Source organism: Gouania willdenowi, chromosome 7 (assembly GCF_900634775.1).
Source record: "Gouania willdenowi chromosome 7, fGouWil2.1, whole genome shotgun sequence".
Classification (NCBI taxonomy): domain Eukaryota; kingdom Metazoa; phylum Chordata; class Actinopteri; order Blenniiformes; family Gobiesocidae; genus Gouania; species Gouania willdenowi.
In genome coordinates, this window is record NC_041050.1 from 25882227 (window position 1) to 25901508 (window position 19282).

At 39.1% G+C, this 19282-nt stretch overlaps 1 protein-coding gene across 4 annotated transcripts in view; it reads left to right on the top strand.

Annotated features, from left to right (window-relative positions):
* Positions 1-19282, top strand: part of acot7 (acyl-CoA thioesterase 7) — an 85473-nt gene that overhangs the window by 38227 nt on the left and 27964 nt on the right. For all 4 annotated transcript variants that reach the window (XM_028454080.1, XM_028454081.1, XM_028454083.1 and 1 more), the window contains one exon: positions 11190-11306. In XM_028454080.1, coding sequence (XP_028309881.1) covers positions 11190-11306 — 117 coding nt within the window. The remainder of the gene's footprint in view (positions 1-11189; positions 11307-19282) is intronic.

The following is a 19282-nucleotide window of genomic DNA, read 5'->3' on the forward strand; positions in this document are numbered from 1 at the left end:
TTGATAATAACCTTTCCTTCGACCACCACATCAAACAAATCATGAAAACTGCTTTTTTCCACCTCAAAAACTTCTCTCGTCTCCGTCCTTCACTTTCCTTCCCCGCCGCTCAAACTCTAATTCACGCCTTTATCACATCCCACCTTGACTACTGCAATATCATCCTCTTTGGTACAACCTCCACACTCCTAAATAAACTCCAATACATCCAAAACGCAGCTGCCCGCCTCCTCACCTACACCCGCTCCCGTGACCACATCACCCCTGTCCTCCAAAACCTCCACTGGCTCCCCGTTCCTCAGCGCATCGAATTCAAACTCCTCCTTCTCACCTATAAAGCCCTTAATAATCAGGCCCCCTCCTACCTCACAGATCTGCTCCACCCCTACACTCCCTCCCGCAGCCTCCGCTCCTCAGATGCAAACCTCCTCACTGTCCCCAGGACCAAGCACAGAACCTGGGGGGACAGAGCTTTCTCTGTAGCTGCCCCCACCCTATGGAATTCCCAACCAAGCCACATCCGCAACTGCACCAACCTCCCATCCTTCAAATCATTTCTCAAAACTCACCTGTTTCACTCAGCTTTTAATGCTTAAACCACCCACCCACCCACTCACTTCTTTTCCCTATGTCATATTTTCTTCTATCAATGCTCTTGTTGTATTTATGCTGTAAAGTGTCTTTGAGTGTCTCAAAAAGCGCTTTTTAATCAAATGTATTATTATTATTATTATTGTTCTCTTCATATACTTCATATCGACGTGTTCCCTACATAGAATAACATCTTCTGATATAGCCCACACCCACTCCTACGGCATATTGATCTGGCACGTAGAGACTTCCTTTGGACCTGATCTAAAGTTCAGCAAATAATTTTGTTGGGGCAAAATATGTGCAAATTATTAACGAGTAAAAGTTTCTAGCTAGCTATAAAAACACGAACTGGTGCATATCTCGGTCGAAATAAAGGCGAACAACACCAGATCCTTGGTTTGGTATGTGACTGTGGGGTCATGAGCAGAATTTCAATAATTTACGCTACTAGAGGGCGATGCAAATATGGGAAATATATATCTCTTAAATGGCAAGACCGATTTTTACCAAACTTGGTGGGTATGACCTTGGGTTGCTCCTGAGGCCATATCTTGAAGTTAATTGCAATTAGTCAAAGTGGGCGTGACTTATTACAACATAACATGTAAATAAACAAACATTTACTTCAGCTGAAGTAATATGTTGAGGGCTGTGAAATTTACAAGTTACATATAGAAGAGCACACAAACCACCCGTACCAAAAAGTGAGCCACTCAGTGGCGCTATAATGGGTGCAAACGCATTTTGGCCTGTAACTTTCACATTTTAAATCACATCTTCCAAAACTTCATATCCACCTGTTCACAGCAAATGGCACGTTGGCCTGTGTCCTGACGAAACCTAGGGGCCGAGTCGCTCGGGAAGGCTTGGCCCCCTTTCATAACTGCTTGCAGTTCTAGTTATTATTATTATCAACGTATATAAACTCATTAACGTGTGCATTAAAGGATGTTAGTGGATTATCCCCCGCTAAACTAGTAGATTAAGGGATAAATAGCAGATAACGGGTAAGGATATGCTCACGTTACTGGATAAAGTAACACACAACGTTAACCTCAAGGTTCAGTTATATTAATGCCATTTCATCCAACGGTGTGGAATTAGAGAAAATAAGTTTGAAATAAAAATGAAATAAATAAATAGAAGAAAATAAATAAAATACTTTTAAACTTAATTTATTTTTGCTGTAGTAAATTAAATTAAATTAATAAATTAAATATAACTTTAGGACAAATGATTGTACAGTGATGAGTGAAAAATGAGGAAAGGATTTTTGGAGTACGAGCTAGGATGATAAATTTAACGTTAAACAACAACAATGAAAAAAGCTATTTTTTGTGATATTGCTATGAATTTATACTGCATATTTGAGATTTCTAAACATCAAGCTTAAGCAAAAAGGTAATTTAAGGGTTTCATTTTTGAAGCTTTGAGCTTCTCCTAACTGTAAATATCGTGTATAAACTCAGCTAATTATGATCATGGCAGAGGGAAAGGGAAGTTAGAAGCCCTAAGTGAGATTGAAGCACACAGAAGTTTAAAATAGGCCAACAATGTTGAAAATATTGTCAATAATGCAGTTATTGATGCCAAATTAGCAAAAATTCCAGTGATGTCAATTGACTTGAATGGGCCACCAGTGACTTCCGGGGTACAAATTCAGTCTTATATGAATCACGTGACGGTGAAGGATTTTGGTCTGTTGTCGCAACTCTCTCTATACGGCTCTGACACAAACACATGCACACGCTGCAGACTCTTTCTGTACATGCCTCTGCCCATCAGGCATCTTTGCCTCTAGTTACATGTTACATGTGCTTTGTTTACGTAACCTAACGTGTCAGGTCAGGCAGCAGGCGGACCGAGTGCTGCTCCCTCAGTAGCCCCCCATCATTTGCCCCTCTCTCCTCCATTCATATTACTTATTAGATCTGCAGCACAGGGCCACTTAGAAATAGTATACATTCACAAATACCTAGAACGTATATGTCATAAATATTTTTTTCCCTCATGCTTTTAAAATTCAAATCTAAATATATATTTGTAATTTTAAAAATTTTTCTTCAGTAATCTACGTATTTTTTAACTATTACCTAGATTCTTAAGATTTATTTTAATATTATCCATTTCTCTCAACAAATGCTGGCAGTGCATTATTTTCCTTCACAGGATAAACAGGTATAGAGTGTGTCATTGAATCTATTTACATTTATCTGAAATAATGTCTGCATCAGAAATTATGCTTTGAAATTTGTCCCATTGGTTGGTTGTGTTTAATTCTTAAACCAACAGTGTTCGAAACATTTCTTTTTGAATTGTTTCTCAACAATATTCATTTCTTTTTTTGTTGGAGTAAAATAGATCAAATGCAAGTTTGAAAATGAAATTGTATTAAAAATTGTACAACACAAGATGGAAACTTTAGAAAACTACTAACAGTTTCCATGGAAATGCAATGACCTACTAAATTTATGTCAAAGATTGTCTTCTCATGTGTTCAAAAGTATAACACTCCACTGTGATTTACTGGTCCTGGTGTTGGATGAAACACTGGAGGGTTCCAGTATGGGTCTCTACTGACCTTAATGAACAGTGGACAAAAGTCCAGACAAACTAACAATAAAGTTCCAGAAGCTATCGCTAAATAAAAGCTATGACGTGCAGTATTTTTAATATGGAGGAGGATTGGGGACTGGGAGAGGTGGGCAAAGCTCATTATTTACCCATGAGGAAAACAGAAGCAATCGGCTAATATGTGACCACTGCACCTCTGTAGGCACTGACAGCTGTCGGTGTGTCACGGCTCACTTCATCTCTGAGAACTGGAGTCTGCAGCCGTTTGCTTTGACTGTGAGTGAATCTACAGAGCGTCACTATGCAGAAGCCTGTGTGCAACACTTCAAAACTGTGGATAATAACACAGGAATGTTGATATAGTATTGTAATAGTAGTTTGGAGTGCTGTTTGTTTCTTCAGTAATGTAAACAAACTGCTGTGCCTCAGCAGCTGAATGTAAAAGAGCAATGAATATTTAAGTTTCAGATTTTTTTGGCTCTTCTCTCATATTGACTCTGGAGTTTTCTAAATCTATAAGTTTGATTTGACTTTTTTTTAATGGACTGTCTTGGTTAATGTTCAAACAAGTTATATTTTTGGTAATAAAAGACTGCCTTTATCAAAGCTCAAACCTCTGTTCTGCATGGTTCACATTCTACATTTTACACCTCAATAAATGTAACTGTTTCAGATTAAACAACATTCTTGTGCAATAACTTGAAAATCCAGTGTGACTCACAAATCACAAATATTTATGGTCAGATTTGTAATCCATCCATTCATTTTCCAACCCACTTGCTCCTTTTTAGAGTCGAGGGGTCTCCAGCTTTCTTTGGGCGCTAGGGAGGGGTACACCCTGGACAGGGTGCCAGTCCATCGCAGGGCAACACACAAACAACCAGACAACCACTCACACTCCCATTAACTTCAACGGCCAATTTAGAGACTGAGGGGCGGATTCACTAAGATCTCTGAAATAAAGGGTGGTAAACCAGGTGCGTCTTTAAATCATTTGGTGGCACTGTTTCATCACCTGCTGTGGGGAATTCACTAACATTGCACCACTAATAGGTGTGTGTATAGACGTGGTTGAAACCGCCCTATTTAAATGAACATTTTGCTCGTTCAATGTGGAGAGGTGAGTGCACAGAAGCACAAAATAACAGTTTCAGAAGTTCAACTGGAGGTTGGTGGACTTCTCTGTCTGCTGCACTAACATTTGAAATTCTAGAAAAAATAAACAAATAAAAAAGTTTTTTTTTTTTTCAAAAAACGAAAAAAAAGGAAAAAAAACAACAACTTTAAAACCTAACCTTAAACCTATATTTTTCCCACTTACTTTAATGTGGGTGCTCCGCAAGGTCCTGTAACTTTGCTCTCAAAACAGGCAGAGTTTGAAAGAAACGGTCCTATATGGATCTGTTGATGCCATTGATCTGAGTTAATGCAGCAACAGAGTCTGTCAATCAGTCGATTAACACCATTTGAAGATGACCTCCTGAGCATCATCCCGCAGCTCTGAGCTCCGAACATTGTACAATTGCTGCATAAATTGCCCAGCAGCTCCGCTGATTCTGGCCTGGCATCGATGCAACACGAGAGTTTTAGGGTCAAAACATGGAGAGAAAGAAACAAGAACTCCCTGGAGCGGTGCGTCCGACTCCAGAGCGACATCCATGGATCTTTGTGCACAGCATCCTCTCTCCACCCCCTCCCATTTTTTTTGCTCCCCTTGTGAGAGCCGCCTACTTTACATACAGTATTCATCAGAGGGAAACGTGCTATATTGATTTTGGGCGCAATGTGACGCGCAGAAGAAGCACAGTCCTGATTCCCTGGGGTTTGTACCCCTTATTAGCGTGTGGAGTGACGTTTGCACGCGTTTTAAGACCCCTAAACATTTAGTGAATCCACCCCTGAATGAAAGAATGAATTTGCATTGTGGATGTATCTGTAATGAATGTAATGTAATGTAATGTGTGTGTTAAATGGAGGATACAATGATATTTGTTAACTCAATTGCAACACTTTGCCTTTTTCCTGGTTCAGGAGAGCCACTTCTTGTTTTAATTGGCTCGGTGGTTCCTCGCACCTGAATGTGATGAGGAGGTGATTATCAGACCTTCTGCAGAGCTGGCTCTTTATGGCTTCATTACATTCAGGTGTTTTGTAGTGCAGAAAAACCAAAGAAAGTCCTGGAAAAGATTAAAGAAGATTAAAAAAAAACTAGACTCAAGCCCACCGTGATCTTTATTAATTCATCATTTTTCCTTACCCTCCGCCTCCCACCTTCCTTTCCTTTGCTGTTTGTTCTTTTCCGTCTGCTCACCTCTCCTCAACGTCTCCTCCTTTCTCGAACCACTTGTTTCCATGGAAACAGCAGTTGATTGCCACAGGTGGACACCACATGCAGCGTGTGATTAAAACGAGTAGATGGAAACCATGCATAGAGGAACTAAAAGGACACATTCACAAACTATTCTCTAGAACATTTTTATTCTTTTGTCCTACCGAAAAAGTTTTTCCAGACACCAACACACATTTGTTGTGTTGCCTTTTGTGAATTTACACGTTAACGCAATTTTGTGGTAAGTGTATTTAAAGAGCATTTTTCATTATTAAATTAATTAAATCAACACTTTAAAAAAAGTAATTTTTTAAAAATTTTTTCCAGGTGTGGCATTCACTGCAATTGTGACAGCCTTGCACGCTTAATTTTTGGTAGCATTTGTGAAACCTGGACTAAGCAGTAAATATAATTATTTTTCCTCTGTCTGATCAACTGCAGCAGAACCTCCACCTGTGAACTACCAAAGTTTGTTTTTCCTCTTTACCTGCTACGCACACATTTACTTACTCTTTGCTTTGGGCCTCTTGTTGTTGCTGTTTCCTCTGTATGATATTATCTGTGTCTACTCACGGCCCTGCAGTGTTATGCCTTTTTATGGACATTGATGGGCAGGTACCTAATGCTAATCCTAAACAGACTCAACCAGCATGTGTTCTCAGTTTACCATGAGATGGAGTTTATCAAAATAGGAACACAGCTGTAACACTGACAAATTTGATGTAGAATTTTCTTATAGGGTACCAGTACGATAAATGTTTACAACATTAATTGGGTTTTACTGTATGTATTACCAATAATTTCATTGATATGTACATTAAGTCATAAAAACACATTTAAAGCACTTTTTTTTAAATTTTTTTACCTTAAAATACAATCCATTGGGAACAGCCATGTTGGGCTGAATGTGACAGTTGTTGATTCCAATGCAGTGTTTACCTGGCTAGACCTCTATCATAAACAGTATATATTTTTTTTATTGTGCTTGGAGAAATAGCCTGAGAAGATTCTTGGAAAGATATTGTTGTATTTCATTAAGAAGGTCAGGATTCTGAGGCCCGCTTCATAAATTGTGTGACTTATTTTCTTATACTAACAGTGTGTTGTGCTGTTAGGCAGAAACACTTTTTTCCACTCACTGCAGCATATTGTGTCTGCACTTATGTGAGTAAGAGAAGAGGAAACACAGATGTGGGCCTATAAAATGGTCCCCTGTGCAAAGATTCAGGACAGGATGTGTGATCTGGAAGTGTGTGAGCACACAGCATTTATCACTCTGGCTACATATAAACTCTTCTTCGCTCTGATCTCATCTGCACACAATGATGTGGTTCTGTGATTTGATGAAGAGCATTTTTTTGTGTGTGTCCAGACACTAAAGTTTTAAACCTGGGACAAAATTCCGATTTGGCAACTTGCCTAAAACCAAGTTCTTTATAAAAAAAAATGTAATCCTGCACCTGTAGGGATTAGTAGCACCAGCTTTCAAGGCTGATTCAACCTTCACTGCTATAGAACAGCTTTAAATTGTTAACCCACTTTGTGTTCCCTGAAAAAGTCCTATTTGTATAATTCTGAAATGTACATTATTTTTCAGTTTTGTTTAACCAAACTTTTTTTAACCTCTGGCTGTTCAGTTTTTACCTTTGTACCATTTCAGGCTATTCATTTGACTTCCACGACTTGAATTGCAATAAATAACTGGGAAAATTAGGGTGTTCTAAAACTTTTGATTGGTAGTGTACATGTTATAAAACACCCTCAAATGTTGCATCAGTGACAAAGGATAAACTTACCCAAATGTACAACCTCCACCATTACTGAAAATGAAATAATGTACATATTAAATAGTGAAAGCAAATGTTATTGGACAAATAATACAAAACAATTTCTAGTCAGTATTTGTCTTTAGTTGAAAGCATGTTTCACATTAACTTTAGTATAGCAGCTCGAGGCACATTGATAGATTATGTATAGGTAGAGTTTATTTATCAGGTTAGCGCCTGCATTTTGCAGAGCAGGAAGTTACAGACAGAGGAGCTGACCTGAGCTTAGGACACCTCACCTGGAATGACAGCGAACGACAGAATAACATGACTTTTAGAACTTTCTAATTGCATGTGGGTGGGATGCTAAATGGTAGTCATGCTAACAGTCCCTGTTTCTATAGTTACAACTCATAAGGAGGTAGTTTGAATCATTTTATGCTTAAAGCAGTTGTTGGGTAAGGATGAAACAGAGAGAAAAAGGATTTTGAATGGATGATTACAAAAGGCAAATCTATTCCAGCAATAAAAAGGGCAATCTGATTTCAGGAAGTGGTGAAAGGATGTGGGAAATGCTGAGATCATGCAGTCTTTGCTGTCAATATCCTTTAGTCTCACAGACTTTTCTCTCCCGTCATCGATGACTGTTGTGTCGCGTGCAATGTTTGGGACTTTTGTAATGAAAGGGCTTTCAGCTTAGTAAGCACATAAGGCAATGGGTGACAAGAGCTGCCGAGGACTCGTTTTATTGTACTTTTGCCTATTGCCTGTAGACAACATTGTGCATGACGAAGTGGGGAAATCGTCCAAAAGTATCCAGTCACAGAGGCATCTTACCCTGTGGCAAACTGGGCTGCACTCAGGACTTGGTAGCTAATTGCCTTTTTTTCCCCCATTTCTAATGAGCTGTCATCCCTCCTGGTGTACAAGTTCCTCCCCTCCCCCCTCACGACTGTGTTCCCACCCGACGGCTAAGGAACAGTCATGGTGTGCTATGTCATCCGGTGAATGTGCAACGCTTGGCCCTGGGCTGTCTTGGCCTCGCTTGTCCTCATTTGCAGTCTCACGTTAAGCCTCTCTTCAACCATTTACATTGACTGAGTGCATAGGTATTGTTTTTCGGCAGTATTTGTATTAACAGTTATAGTGATGGTAGTGAAGATGGCGGTCTTAAAAACAACAACAAATGGGTATTAGTCCACTAACAGTCGAAAACACAATGGCAAGCATATCCAAGTTAGAAACTGGACTAGAGAATACAGAGCCAGGAATCACTTAATAATAGGGAGATGGATAAACAGGTTAAATTCCAAAACACAATGTTCTAATGAAGATGAAACAATGGCTAAATGGCTGAAAGATGTCCTCTGTCATGGCATGGGCATGCTGTAAGACAACAAGGACAAGGTAACATGAAAGACTTACATAATATAGTTGTATTTATATTATCCGACACAACACAAAAGCTAACCAGCTCCCCTCATTGGTAAAGCATTTTGTTATGGCCCCTTGATCTAGACAATGGCATTTTTTTGCATTTTACCATCAGATCAAATCAGGGAATTGGCAGCAATTCTTACACGACCGTTACTGCCAGAGTCTGAAAAAAATAAAAATAAATAAAAGCAATATTTCAAAAAATTTGACAAAGTATAATTGCTTTGAAGGTGTTTCCATTGAACAGTGTTTTGGGCAGGAGCCTCATAACTCTTGTGAAATCTTAACCCATGAGACTTTGTTGCAGGAAGATGGATGGACAGTCAGAACCTCCTTATAACACTGCATTTCTTTGTTGTTTGTTGCCTACTGTGGCAGTAATATTTTTTAAGTATAATGCTAAGAAATGTCTCGGTCTCCTCTTCTGCAACACGTACCAAGCCATGTTTTCTCTGAGAGAAATGGTTATGTATCCAGGTAACCATGTGATGCGTAATTGCATAACAAGTATTTCCATTGCGCTTTTGTGATACATTTCAATATGGAAACGTCTGATATTTGTGTGTTTTTTCAAAGTTCAGGTGTCTCCATTACCAGTTTGTTTTGCGCTTTTTAGATTTTGCTGTTTCGGCCGAAACGCTCAAAACTCTAAAATCTTGCTGCTGGTTTTTCCACATTTTGAGACTGTTGATAAGATTAGACTGTAAAAAGTATAAACGAAAACTTGGGGTTTCTCGATAGAACTTTTTCACTCCTGATACAATACCGATATTGAATTCTTGGGGTATTAGTCGATACCAATATCAATATCAGGATGAATCATCCTTACTTTTATTACTTAGACCCATTTGAATGTGGACAAACATGAGACACATGACTGACGTGCGCGCAGAAACCATGTTGTTTACAGATGTGACGCTGAAAAATTGAAAAATGGCAATGAATGAACCACTGTTAAGGCTATGTAAGTATGAGTCTAAGTATATAGAAAGCTTGTCACCTGAGGACGCGGTCGCTAAATTAAGGAAACTCACGTGAAATAAAATACAAACATGCTTATATCCGAGATTTTAGATACAGGCCGATATAATCGAATTGATGCAAGGGATCGTATAATTGAAGGGATGCAAGGCCATGATCTACCAAACTTTATATCTTTGAAGTTTGTTACAGGCTTCACATAGTCTTTTAGTTTTTGTCGTATCTGATTATAAACACACAACATTGGCCAGATGAGCCTTTCTCAGAATTATTTCAGTCAAGTAGAAGCAGTGGATCATCGTTGTTGTGGTATTTGAGTCAGTGTCCACTTTAGATTAAGGAAGACAAAGGACTTATGTCCCCAAGTTCATTCATGACCATAAAAGGACGTTTTATTTTGTGTAATTTCTTGAGGCTTTTGGTCTCAGTTGTTTGAACTTTATAAACACAAGACACAGGATACACAACAGTGAAAACAAGCGTATCGCACTGCCAGATACAACTGATCATTTCCTCAAAAGCAATGACTATAACACCAGTTTTTCTGTTTTTATTTATTTTTTGGCCACAATGGCATTAAAGCCAACAGTTCCATCTTTTGGGTTTTTTGGGTCTCATTTGCCCACCAGTAGTTACTTCTTTTGACATTTTTAGTGTGTGCACTCAAGTGTATTTGCGTGTGACAGCTTCAAATTAGAATTGCTTTTTTTTTTGCTAATCACAAGATCCAATTTTTCAATACACATACACATTTTTAATTTTTTCTATTTAATGGCACTGTTTTTTTTTAATGGTTGTATAGTTCATAAATACTCTTCGAATATGTAATTACAGTGGGAGAATGAGCGGTTTTCCACCTTAATGCCGTGTTTACATTCAATTACATGGACTTGCTTGGGTCATGATCTACCTCCAGTCAATGTTACATGCTCAGACACGACCACTCCAGCAATGGACTAGCAGCAGCCTGTTATGCCTCGCACCCAGGGGAAATTTCAATCTTAGGTGAGATGTTATCATTTTTCACAACACAGTCAAGATGGAGGAAAAAAACAAAACTTCAGGGTTTAGGAAAAAGCCTTTTAACCAATTTAAGGACAGGAAATAATGTGGTATTTCACAGGCTGCAACGCTTTTTCTGCCAGTCTTATTTTAAAAGAGCTTTTGAACAAAACGCAAATAAACACCAAGAGATCTTTATTTTTTTCTCGTTTTGATTTAATTTAAGATTCAATCATTCTGTTTTCACTATGTTCACACTCACACAAAGATAACCTGCTGTTTTTGTCTCGATTTTCCCCCTTCTCGATCATTGATTGCAATAATTGGGCATCTAATAAAGTACATAACTAATAGCGGTGAGTCCATTAACAGCCACGTGTGGAGAAATTACATTTGGATAAGTGGTTTTGCGATCATTAGTGGGACGCACTATTCGAGTGACTCATTAGGAAATCATATTCAAAACGAATTGTAATAATCACACTATCAAACTGTGTGTGACGCAGGTGTAACCATGAAGCTGATGGACGAGGTAGCTGGAATCGTGGCCGCTCGTCACTGCGGCACCAATATCGTCACTGCGTCCGTGGATGCCATCAACTTCCATCGCAAGATCAAAAAAGGTGAGGAGGACACGCTCCAGTGAGCTCTGAAGTTTTATCCTAAAAAAGTCCAAAGATGTGTCCCTCTGTAGTGCAACTGGCCAAAACACTTTCGATTGTGTAAAGTGTAAAGTGCATGTAAAATACCTGTTGACACCATAATGTGGAAAACTCAGCAGTCCTTCCCCTCAGTGTCAGGCTGTGGTGTTTTGAAATGCGGTGGGTAACACTAACAGCTGTCACACTGTCTCTAATGGAGACCAGTAGTGTTTTGCAGTGCTGCCACTATGTGGAAAACAAACCAGGCTGTAAATGACTCCGCTACTTTCCATTACCAGGCTTTGTCTTCTTTAGACGACATTAGCCACAGCAGTATGACGTGAGAGCCTGTTGATCAAATGGACACATCATTGAAAGACCATTTTTAAGATTTCAGGGCATGGATAATGATTGTTTTTGTTTATGCAGTTTTGTTTGCCATATTTAGAGCTGCCGGAGATTATATTTTTTTATTTGATAAAGACAAAGTGCAGGCCTCATAGAGATAAATCAACCATAATTTGCTCAAAAACACAAGATAATAAGATAAAAGGTTGAAATTGCATCTGAAAGCTTTTTTTTTTTTAATTTCCACTGTGAACACTGTGTTTATTTACATTGTTGGAAAAGTTTTGCACAATGCATTGTGGGATGTGGACTCCTGTAGAGAGATTCATAGAAGTGTTTTTCACTTGTTCTTACGGGGATTTCTTGTGCCCCGAAAAACTCTGACATGGTGACTTCCTAACAGATTTTGGGTATTTAAACAAACTGAAAGTTGTGGCAAAATCTGGACAAAATTGAGTGTCTGGTGGAGTGAGGTCATAACACGGGGAACAGTGTAAACAAACCAGAACAAAAATGGACTTAAGTGAATCATTGTCCTCCTTGTCTGGTGAAGAAACCTACAAAATCACAGTAAGAATGAAGTAAAAACACTTCTATACATCTGTCTATGGGATGATGTGGATCACGTTACCCATATCTGCCGTATATGTTTCAAACTCATGTTCCCCCCTCATGTGTTAAAGATTAAAGAAGATAGTCGTATGCAAACTTAAAAGTTTTCAAATGAAATGAATGACAAACATAACACCTTAAACCACAGGTAAGACGAGGCCAAAATCCAGCAGTTTGATCTTGTTCAAACAAAATTGGAATACAAGCAATCACATCCTAGACGTACAAAATGATTACCAATCAAAGCACACCTCTCTACAACAAATTGTTTATGGGTGTAAAAATAAATATAAGTAAGATAAAGGCAGCCATGAAATATTAAAATAGTAATAGGTAGTACTGAATAAGAACAAAAATAGAAATCAGCCTTGAATTCCAGATCCTCCTTTTTAAAGCATCATCCATCTCTGCAGCCCTGAGGCTTCACGGCTGCTGTACGGCATAAAACCTATTTCAAAATATTCTACATGGAGTTTGTCATTTAGTTTGAGAGTATATTTAATTAGATGGAAATAAATTGTGATAGTGTGAGAGTGAGTTAGACTGCTTTGCAAAAGGTTCATTAGGAACTTATTGTTATGCTGCGTTCACACCGAATGCGTCTTCTGCGAAACATAACGCAGGGTCCCCATGATCAAAAAATATCCCAATTCGCTTCATACACACGCAAGCTCCGCCCACCAGCGACACATCCAACTCGGTGAGTTTCACTGCCTGCTGAAGCGAGGAGCTGCGCTCCTTTTTCTCCTCTCATAAACATAAACCACCAGTGAAAAAAGCCGGTGAGATTAGCGGCTAATGCTATGCTAGCTCAGTGCCGACTTTCAAAGATGAAAACTACAGAGAGAACTTTTACCTGCTACTACCACCTCCTCGCTGATTCTCCTCCACGCTAAATCCTTCCTAGTTCGGTCCCGGTTATAAAAGCCGTGTCATACAGCTCCACTTGGTCACACACAGCTTCTACTCCATAGTTGAATGGGTGAACAGACCGGTGTCCGTGTTGACGGCCTGACGTCATCGTCAACAAAGGCCCTGATTGGCTTTTGTCATGCGAAACAGTTGTAGGAGTTCAATATTTTCAACTCTTTCGAATGTGCGGATATGCGTAAAATCGGGAGCGCGCTCGCACGACCAACGCACTTGAAGTGCAGATCGGTCCGCACTGCCGCACAGGAAAGATTTCGCATCTGGGATGCATCTATTCATTGACTGTATGTAATCTGGATATACGGACATTTTGTGATGCTTCCGGTTTGAACGCAGCATATCCTGCATATTCTTCTTTCTTCTTCTGGGGAAATCCCACAAACCCATAAATGTATTACAAACACAAACTTTAGAATTCTCACTAAGTACGTTTTGGAGTCATTGTTACGGTGGCTGAGAAGTGCAAAACACATTTACATTTACAAATTGTTGCAACACTTTTACAAAATTAATGCCACAACAAATTTTCAGTTTTGAAAACAAATATACATAATTATCTAACAAAACAACACAAATAGGAAAACGCTTTTACCAATGTTGAGACAAATTTACAAAGGCACGTTGTAATTGTAAAAGTGTTTCCATATTTGTTAAGTTGTTTTGACCTTTTGTAAAAATGTTGCAGTAACTTGTAAATGTGTTGTGGTTATTTGTTAATTTTTTGCAGTCATTTGTAAAAGTGCTTTTATGTTTTATTGTACAGTACTTTGATCAAACCTTGTTTGTTGTTAAATGTTGGACCAGCCTGCTCCTCATATCCTTACAACTGTAAAATGACACATTGCTTCTCCCTGATGGCACCGAGTTTTTTTTTTTTTATAATGACATAAGCAAAAAATTGTTTGCGGAATTCCCCAAACCGCTGTTCAATCAAGCATCTGGATACGCCGGACAAGCTAACGATAAACATCCTCCGCTTGATTGAGTTATTGGATCTGCTACTAACATGCACTAACATCGAGTGGAGAGCTGCTACAGACAGAACATGGCAGCAAAGAAAGGCATATTTACACATTCACAGTCCATAATGTTAAAGGTGGGACGATATATTGTACGATGAAGTATGTAAGTAGGTTCATAGTTAAAGTAAAAAAAAAGCATGGTTATTTTCCAACTGCAATTTTTTTGGTTTTTTTTCCTTTTCAAAAAATGCTGTAGAAATATATTATTGCGTGCCAATTATTGTATCATATCTATCCAATTCTATATTATAGGTTTATACAATATGTATATCATTCAAGTTCTTCTCTTTCATTACGGTGAATGATAAACAGGCCTATAGGTTGATGGTCAGAAGATAAAACTGTGTTTACTGATCCTATAAACAGTGCTGAGTTGAAGAACACATGGGACAAGTGCTGACAAATACACTAAGGGGCGCATTCACTAAAGATTTAGGGGTATTAAAACGTGTGCAAAACGTCACTCCACGTACTGATAAGGGGTACAAACCCCAGAAAATCAGGACTGCGCGTCTTCTGTGCGTCACAATGCGTCCTCAATCCATTTAGCGCGTTCCCCTCTGATTAATATGTAAAGTAGGTGGCACAAAAAATGGGAGGGGGAAATGCAAATAAATTAATGCAGTGGGTGCAATGCAATTCATCAAATCTGGAACTGTTTGCGGTGATTGTTTTAGCATCGGGAACAAGCAGGTGCAAACACACACACAGAGATCAGCTACAGTAATTTTACACAAAACACAGCAAAGATGCAAAAAAATGTTCCAGTTAACCTTTCTAGCATAAGAAAATAATTTAAATGAAACATTAATAATAAGAAAATTCAGAGTGAAGTGTGTTTGAGAGAGAGAAAATGCTGCACACTCGCAGCGGTGCATGTGGAGTCTGGTGTGGCTGCGGTGGAGAGAGGATGCTGTGTGCGCTATGGACGCACCGCTTCAGTGACGTTTTGACCGTCAAACTCTCGTATCGCGTTGATGGAAGCCAGAGCATCAGGCCAGAATCAGCTGATCAGATGTGTAATTTACGCAGTGATAGGACAATGTTCACAAATGAGAGCGTAGTGACACAGTGCTACTCAGGAGCTCAGACGTGCTGGATAATGGTCAGTAGATCAATCAATCAATCAATCAATCTTTATTTGTATAGCGCCAAATCATAACCAATGGTATCTCAAGGCACTTTACAGTAGAGCAGTCTTAAGGACGGACTCTTCATTTTATGGATACACACATATGCATATATACGTATATACACATACATATGTATCCCACACCCAACATGAATTTATCATGGCGGCAAGGAAAACCTTCTGTTAAGCAGCAGGAACCTTGTGTGGATCCCATTCCTATGATGAACAGCCATCCACGTTATGCTGTGTTGGGTGTGTGCAGAGGAAAGGGTGGAGACAGAGCCGCTGAGACTCTGTAACTCCACACTAAGGATCCCACGGACCTGCAAGCCAAAAGCCAGAAGGAGTACAGGAGCAAACACACAAGGGAAGAAGCAGACATAGAGGGAGTGTTTGAGAGAGGAATGGGACCCTCTCCGGTCCCTCTCTAACCTAAATGACCTCTCTCTTAACGCCCTCTCCAACCTCTCTCCAACCGAGCATGCCAGACCCCCCCAGCAGTCTATGCCTATTGCATCTTAATTATGAGCTATGAGCTGGTTCCTAACTAAAAGCTTTACCAAAGAGGAATGTTTTGAGCCTAACCTTAAAGGTAGAGAGGGTGTCTGCCCCCCGAACCGTGGTTGGTAGATGGTTCCAGAGAAGTGGGGCCTGATAACTGAAAGCTCTTCCTCCTATACTACTTTTAGAGACAAATGGAACAATGAGTAGTCCAGCATTTTGAGAGCGTAGTGTTCTGGGGGGATTGTATGGCACTACAAGCTCCTTGAGATAGACTGGTGCCTGTCCATTTAGGGCTTTATAAGTGAGAAGAAGAATCTTGAATTCTATTCTATATTCTAGATCATCTTCTAATGGTGCAGACTGATTAACAGACTGCATTGCTGCATTAACTGAGATCAATGGCAGATCAATAGGACGATTTCTGTCTAAATCTGCCTGTTTATCATGGTCTGATAGAGAAAAGTTTCAGGACCTGATGGAGCAGCCACATTAAATTAGGGGAAAAAATATAATTAGGTTTTAAAGTTCTTTTAAAAAACATTTTTATTTGTTTACATTGTTTACATTATTACATGTTTGTGCAGCAGACAAAGTCCATTTGCCTTCAATTTAACTTCTTCAAATGTCATTGTGTGCTTTTGTGCACTCACGTCTCCACATTTAATGAGCAAAACGCTCATTTAAATAGGGCGGTCTCCACCACTTCTGCACGTGCGCTAATCATTGCTGCAATCTTAGTGAATTCCTCGCAGCAAGTGAGGAAACTGCGTCACTAATGGATTTAGGGACGCAACTGGTTTACCACCCTTTATTTCAGATCTTAGTGAATCCTTCTAAATAAGAGTAAAATACTCAGCCCATTACAGCAGCCCATTAAACACACTGAGCTGTGTTTACTGGTTTTTGGAGGACCTGTCCCGACCAGTCCACTTTGCTCTGTCAGCTCAGAGGCTGCAGTATAAATAAGCATTATAAAGGAAGAGGGAAAACTCAATACACTACAAACACAGAGGGTTGGATAACAGAGGATCACTACACAGGAAATCAGTTCAGCTCGTGATTCCCTCTGTGTGTGTGTGTGTGTGTGTGTGTGTGTGTGTGTGTGTGTGTGTGTGTGTGTGTGTGTGTGTGTGTGTGTGTGTGTGTGTGTGTGTGTGTGTGTGTGTGTGTGTGTGTGTGTGTGTGTGTGTGTGTGTGTGTGTGTGTGTGTGTGTGTGTGTGTGTGTGTGTGTGTGTGTGTGTGCGTGCGTGCGTGCGTGTGTGTGAGTCTGTGTGTAGCTGATAAGCTCCTCTATTCTAGGCTTAAAGAAGCAGGTATAAATAAAGTTTAATGGATGATAACGCTACACAGTAAAAAAGACAACCTTCAGCTTTAATTTAACTTATCTACATGTTGTGTGACGAATGAAAAGGGAAAAACTGTGTTTTACTGTATATCAGATAAACAACAATGTTTAGGGCTCTGCTGTTCTCATCTACTAACTACGGGCCGTATTCTCCAGTCTGGACTTAGATATTTTTTTACTCTACTGCAGTTAGGGCTGTTTGATTCTAGAAAAAATAATAATCACGATTTTTCCAGTCATATTTGAAATCACGATTGTTCAAACAATTATTTGTCAACTAAAAAGTTATTTATTTTTGTACAAAAGAATGTAAAATATAGATAACACTCTACAATAAGGGTTCCTTAATTCATGTTAGTTAAGGCATTGTTAAGCAGCTTAATAATAATTATAATGTATTAACTAACATACCAGTTAATGCATTAATAAGCAGCTAATTAATGCTTAGTAATTCCTTTCATTAATATTAGTTAAGGCATTATTTAAACATTTATTAATAATTATTATTAATAATGTTATATTAATCATAATGTATTAGCTAACATACCAGTTAATGCAGTAATAAGCAGTTAATTACACTTAGTAATTCAAACATTACTAAGCATTAGTAAATGTTATATAATGTCATGGTTATCCTTATGGATGCATTGCTTGTTACTATAATGTAATATCCCTCATAATCATTTACTTACAGTGTTTATTTGGAGTATGTATGTCAATGTCATCACCAGGTGTTCCTTACCCAGAGCAAGATCCGGTACTTCCCAGATTTTGACTGGCGCTTATTGAATTGGATCCAGCACATCATTAACAAAAAAAGAAAAAAAAAAATCCAACACCTTTTTTGCTTTTAAGTGTTTTGATTACATTTTTAAGTATTATATTTGGACAGCTGTGTCTTTTATTGTGTTGAAATCACTGGAAATTTCATTGTAAACACAAAATTGAATGTAGACAGCGCGAGTGAGGAAGAGAGAGGAAAGTCAAGCCACGCCCCCACGCTACGTCTAAAGTGTGATTTTGTGCAAAAATTGTTTTTCTGTCAGCTTGGAAGACTGTAGAAAATGGCCAAAAAATAATAAAAGACAGTTGGATTTGAAGAGCTTTTTTACGCCAATAAGTGTAGCTAAGGCAAGGTTGTTCCTTTGGAAATCGCGGAGCAGCAGCAGCACAGCAGCAGTTAGCATCGCAAGTAGCGATGATGCTAATGCAGGAGAACCTGCCTCCAACAGACAGGTCACAGGAGAACTATCCAAGGGACATGAGGAGCGCTCAGGGTGGACTCAAGATGAGCTGCTACTCTTGTCTTATGAAAGACGAGGCAGGCCTCGGCTGTGAAATATGTTCAAAATGTGCGAGGATACAAAGTTTACAAACACGCATTTTATTTTTATTTTCTGCTGTGCAGCTGATTCATTAGAGAAGTTATGGGGGTAAAAGTAAATATTTTGTATTTGTGGGTTTTTGGCTAAATTAGCAGTGATTCAGAGAGAGAGAGAGATGAGACTGCTCCGTAATGGGCAATTGTCCATGCTTCTTTAACGCGGATTCATCATTCTTTTATTAAACATTGAGGTTACCGTAATTGGTTGTGTTCACATGATATTATTGGTCCATTTAGTTAGCAAAAGGCGCCTTTAAAAAAATGTATTCTGACATTGGTCTGGGCGCTGAAGACCGGATTGTGTTTACTTTTGCCCAACCTGTGTGCACGTTGAGTTACTGGAGCGGGGATGAGAGCATCACCCAGCATTTCAGGAAGCCATTTTTCTAAAAAATTGCACATATATGTTACTTTGGTTCTCTCAGGGAGACCGACCAGCCTCAAGTTTGAGCGTCTTTATGTGTCTTCTTGGATTTTACCCTTTAGAACTCTGACTGTCCCCTCAAGATGTTTAACTTTTTGTTGAAGGGCGCTAACGTCTTCCTCCGTCTGTGAGACTCTCTCCTCCGCTTCCCCAATCGTCCTGGAGTGAGACACCAAATCCCCTTTAATGCCATTATTCGCTTCCAGCATTTCGGCAGACTGATTGACGAGGTTCTCCTTAAGTGAATGAATTGCAC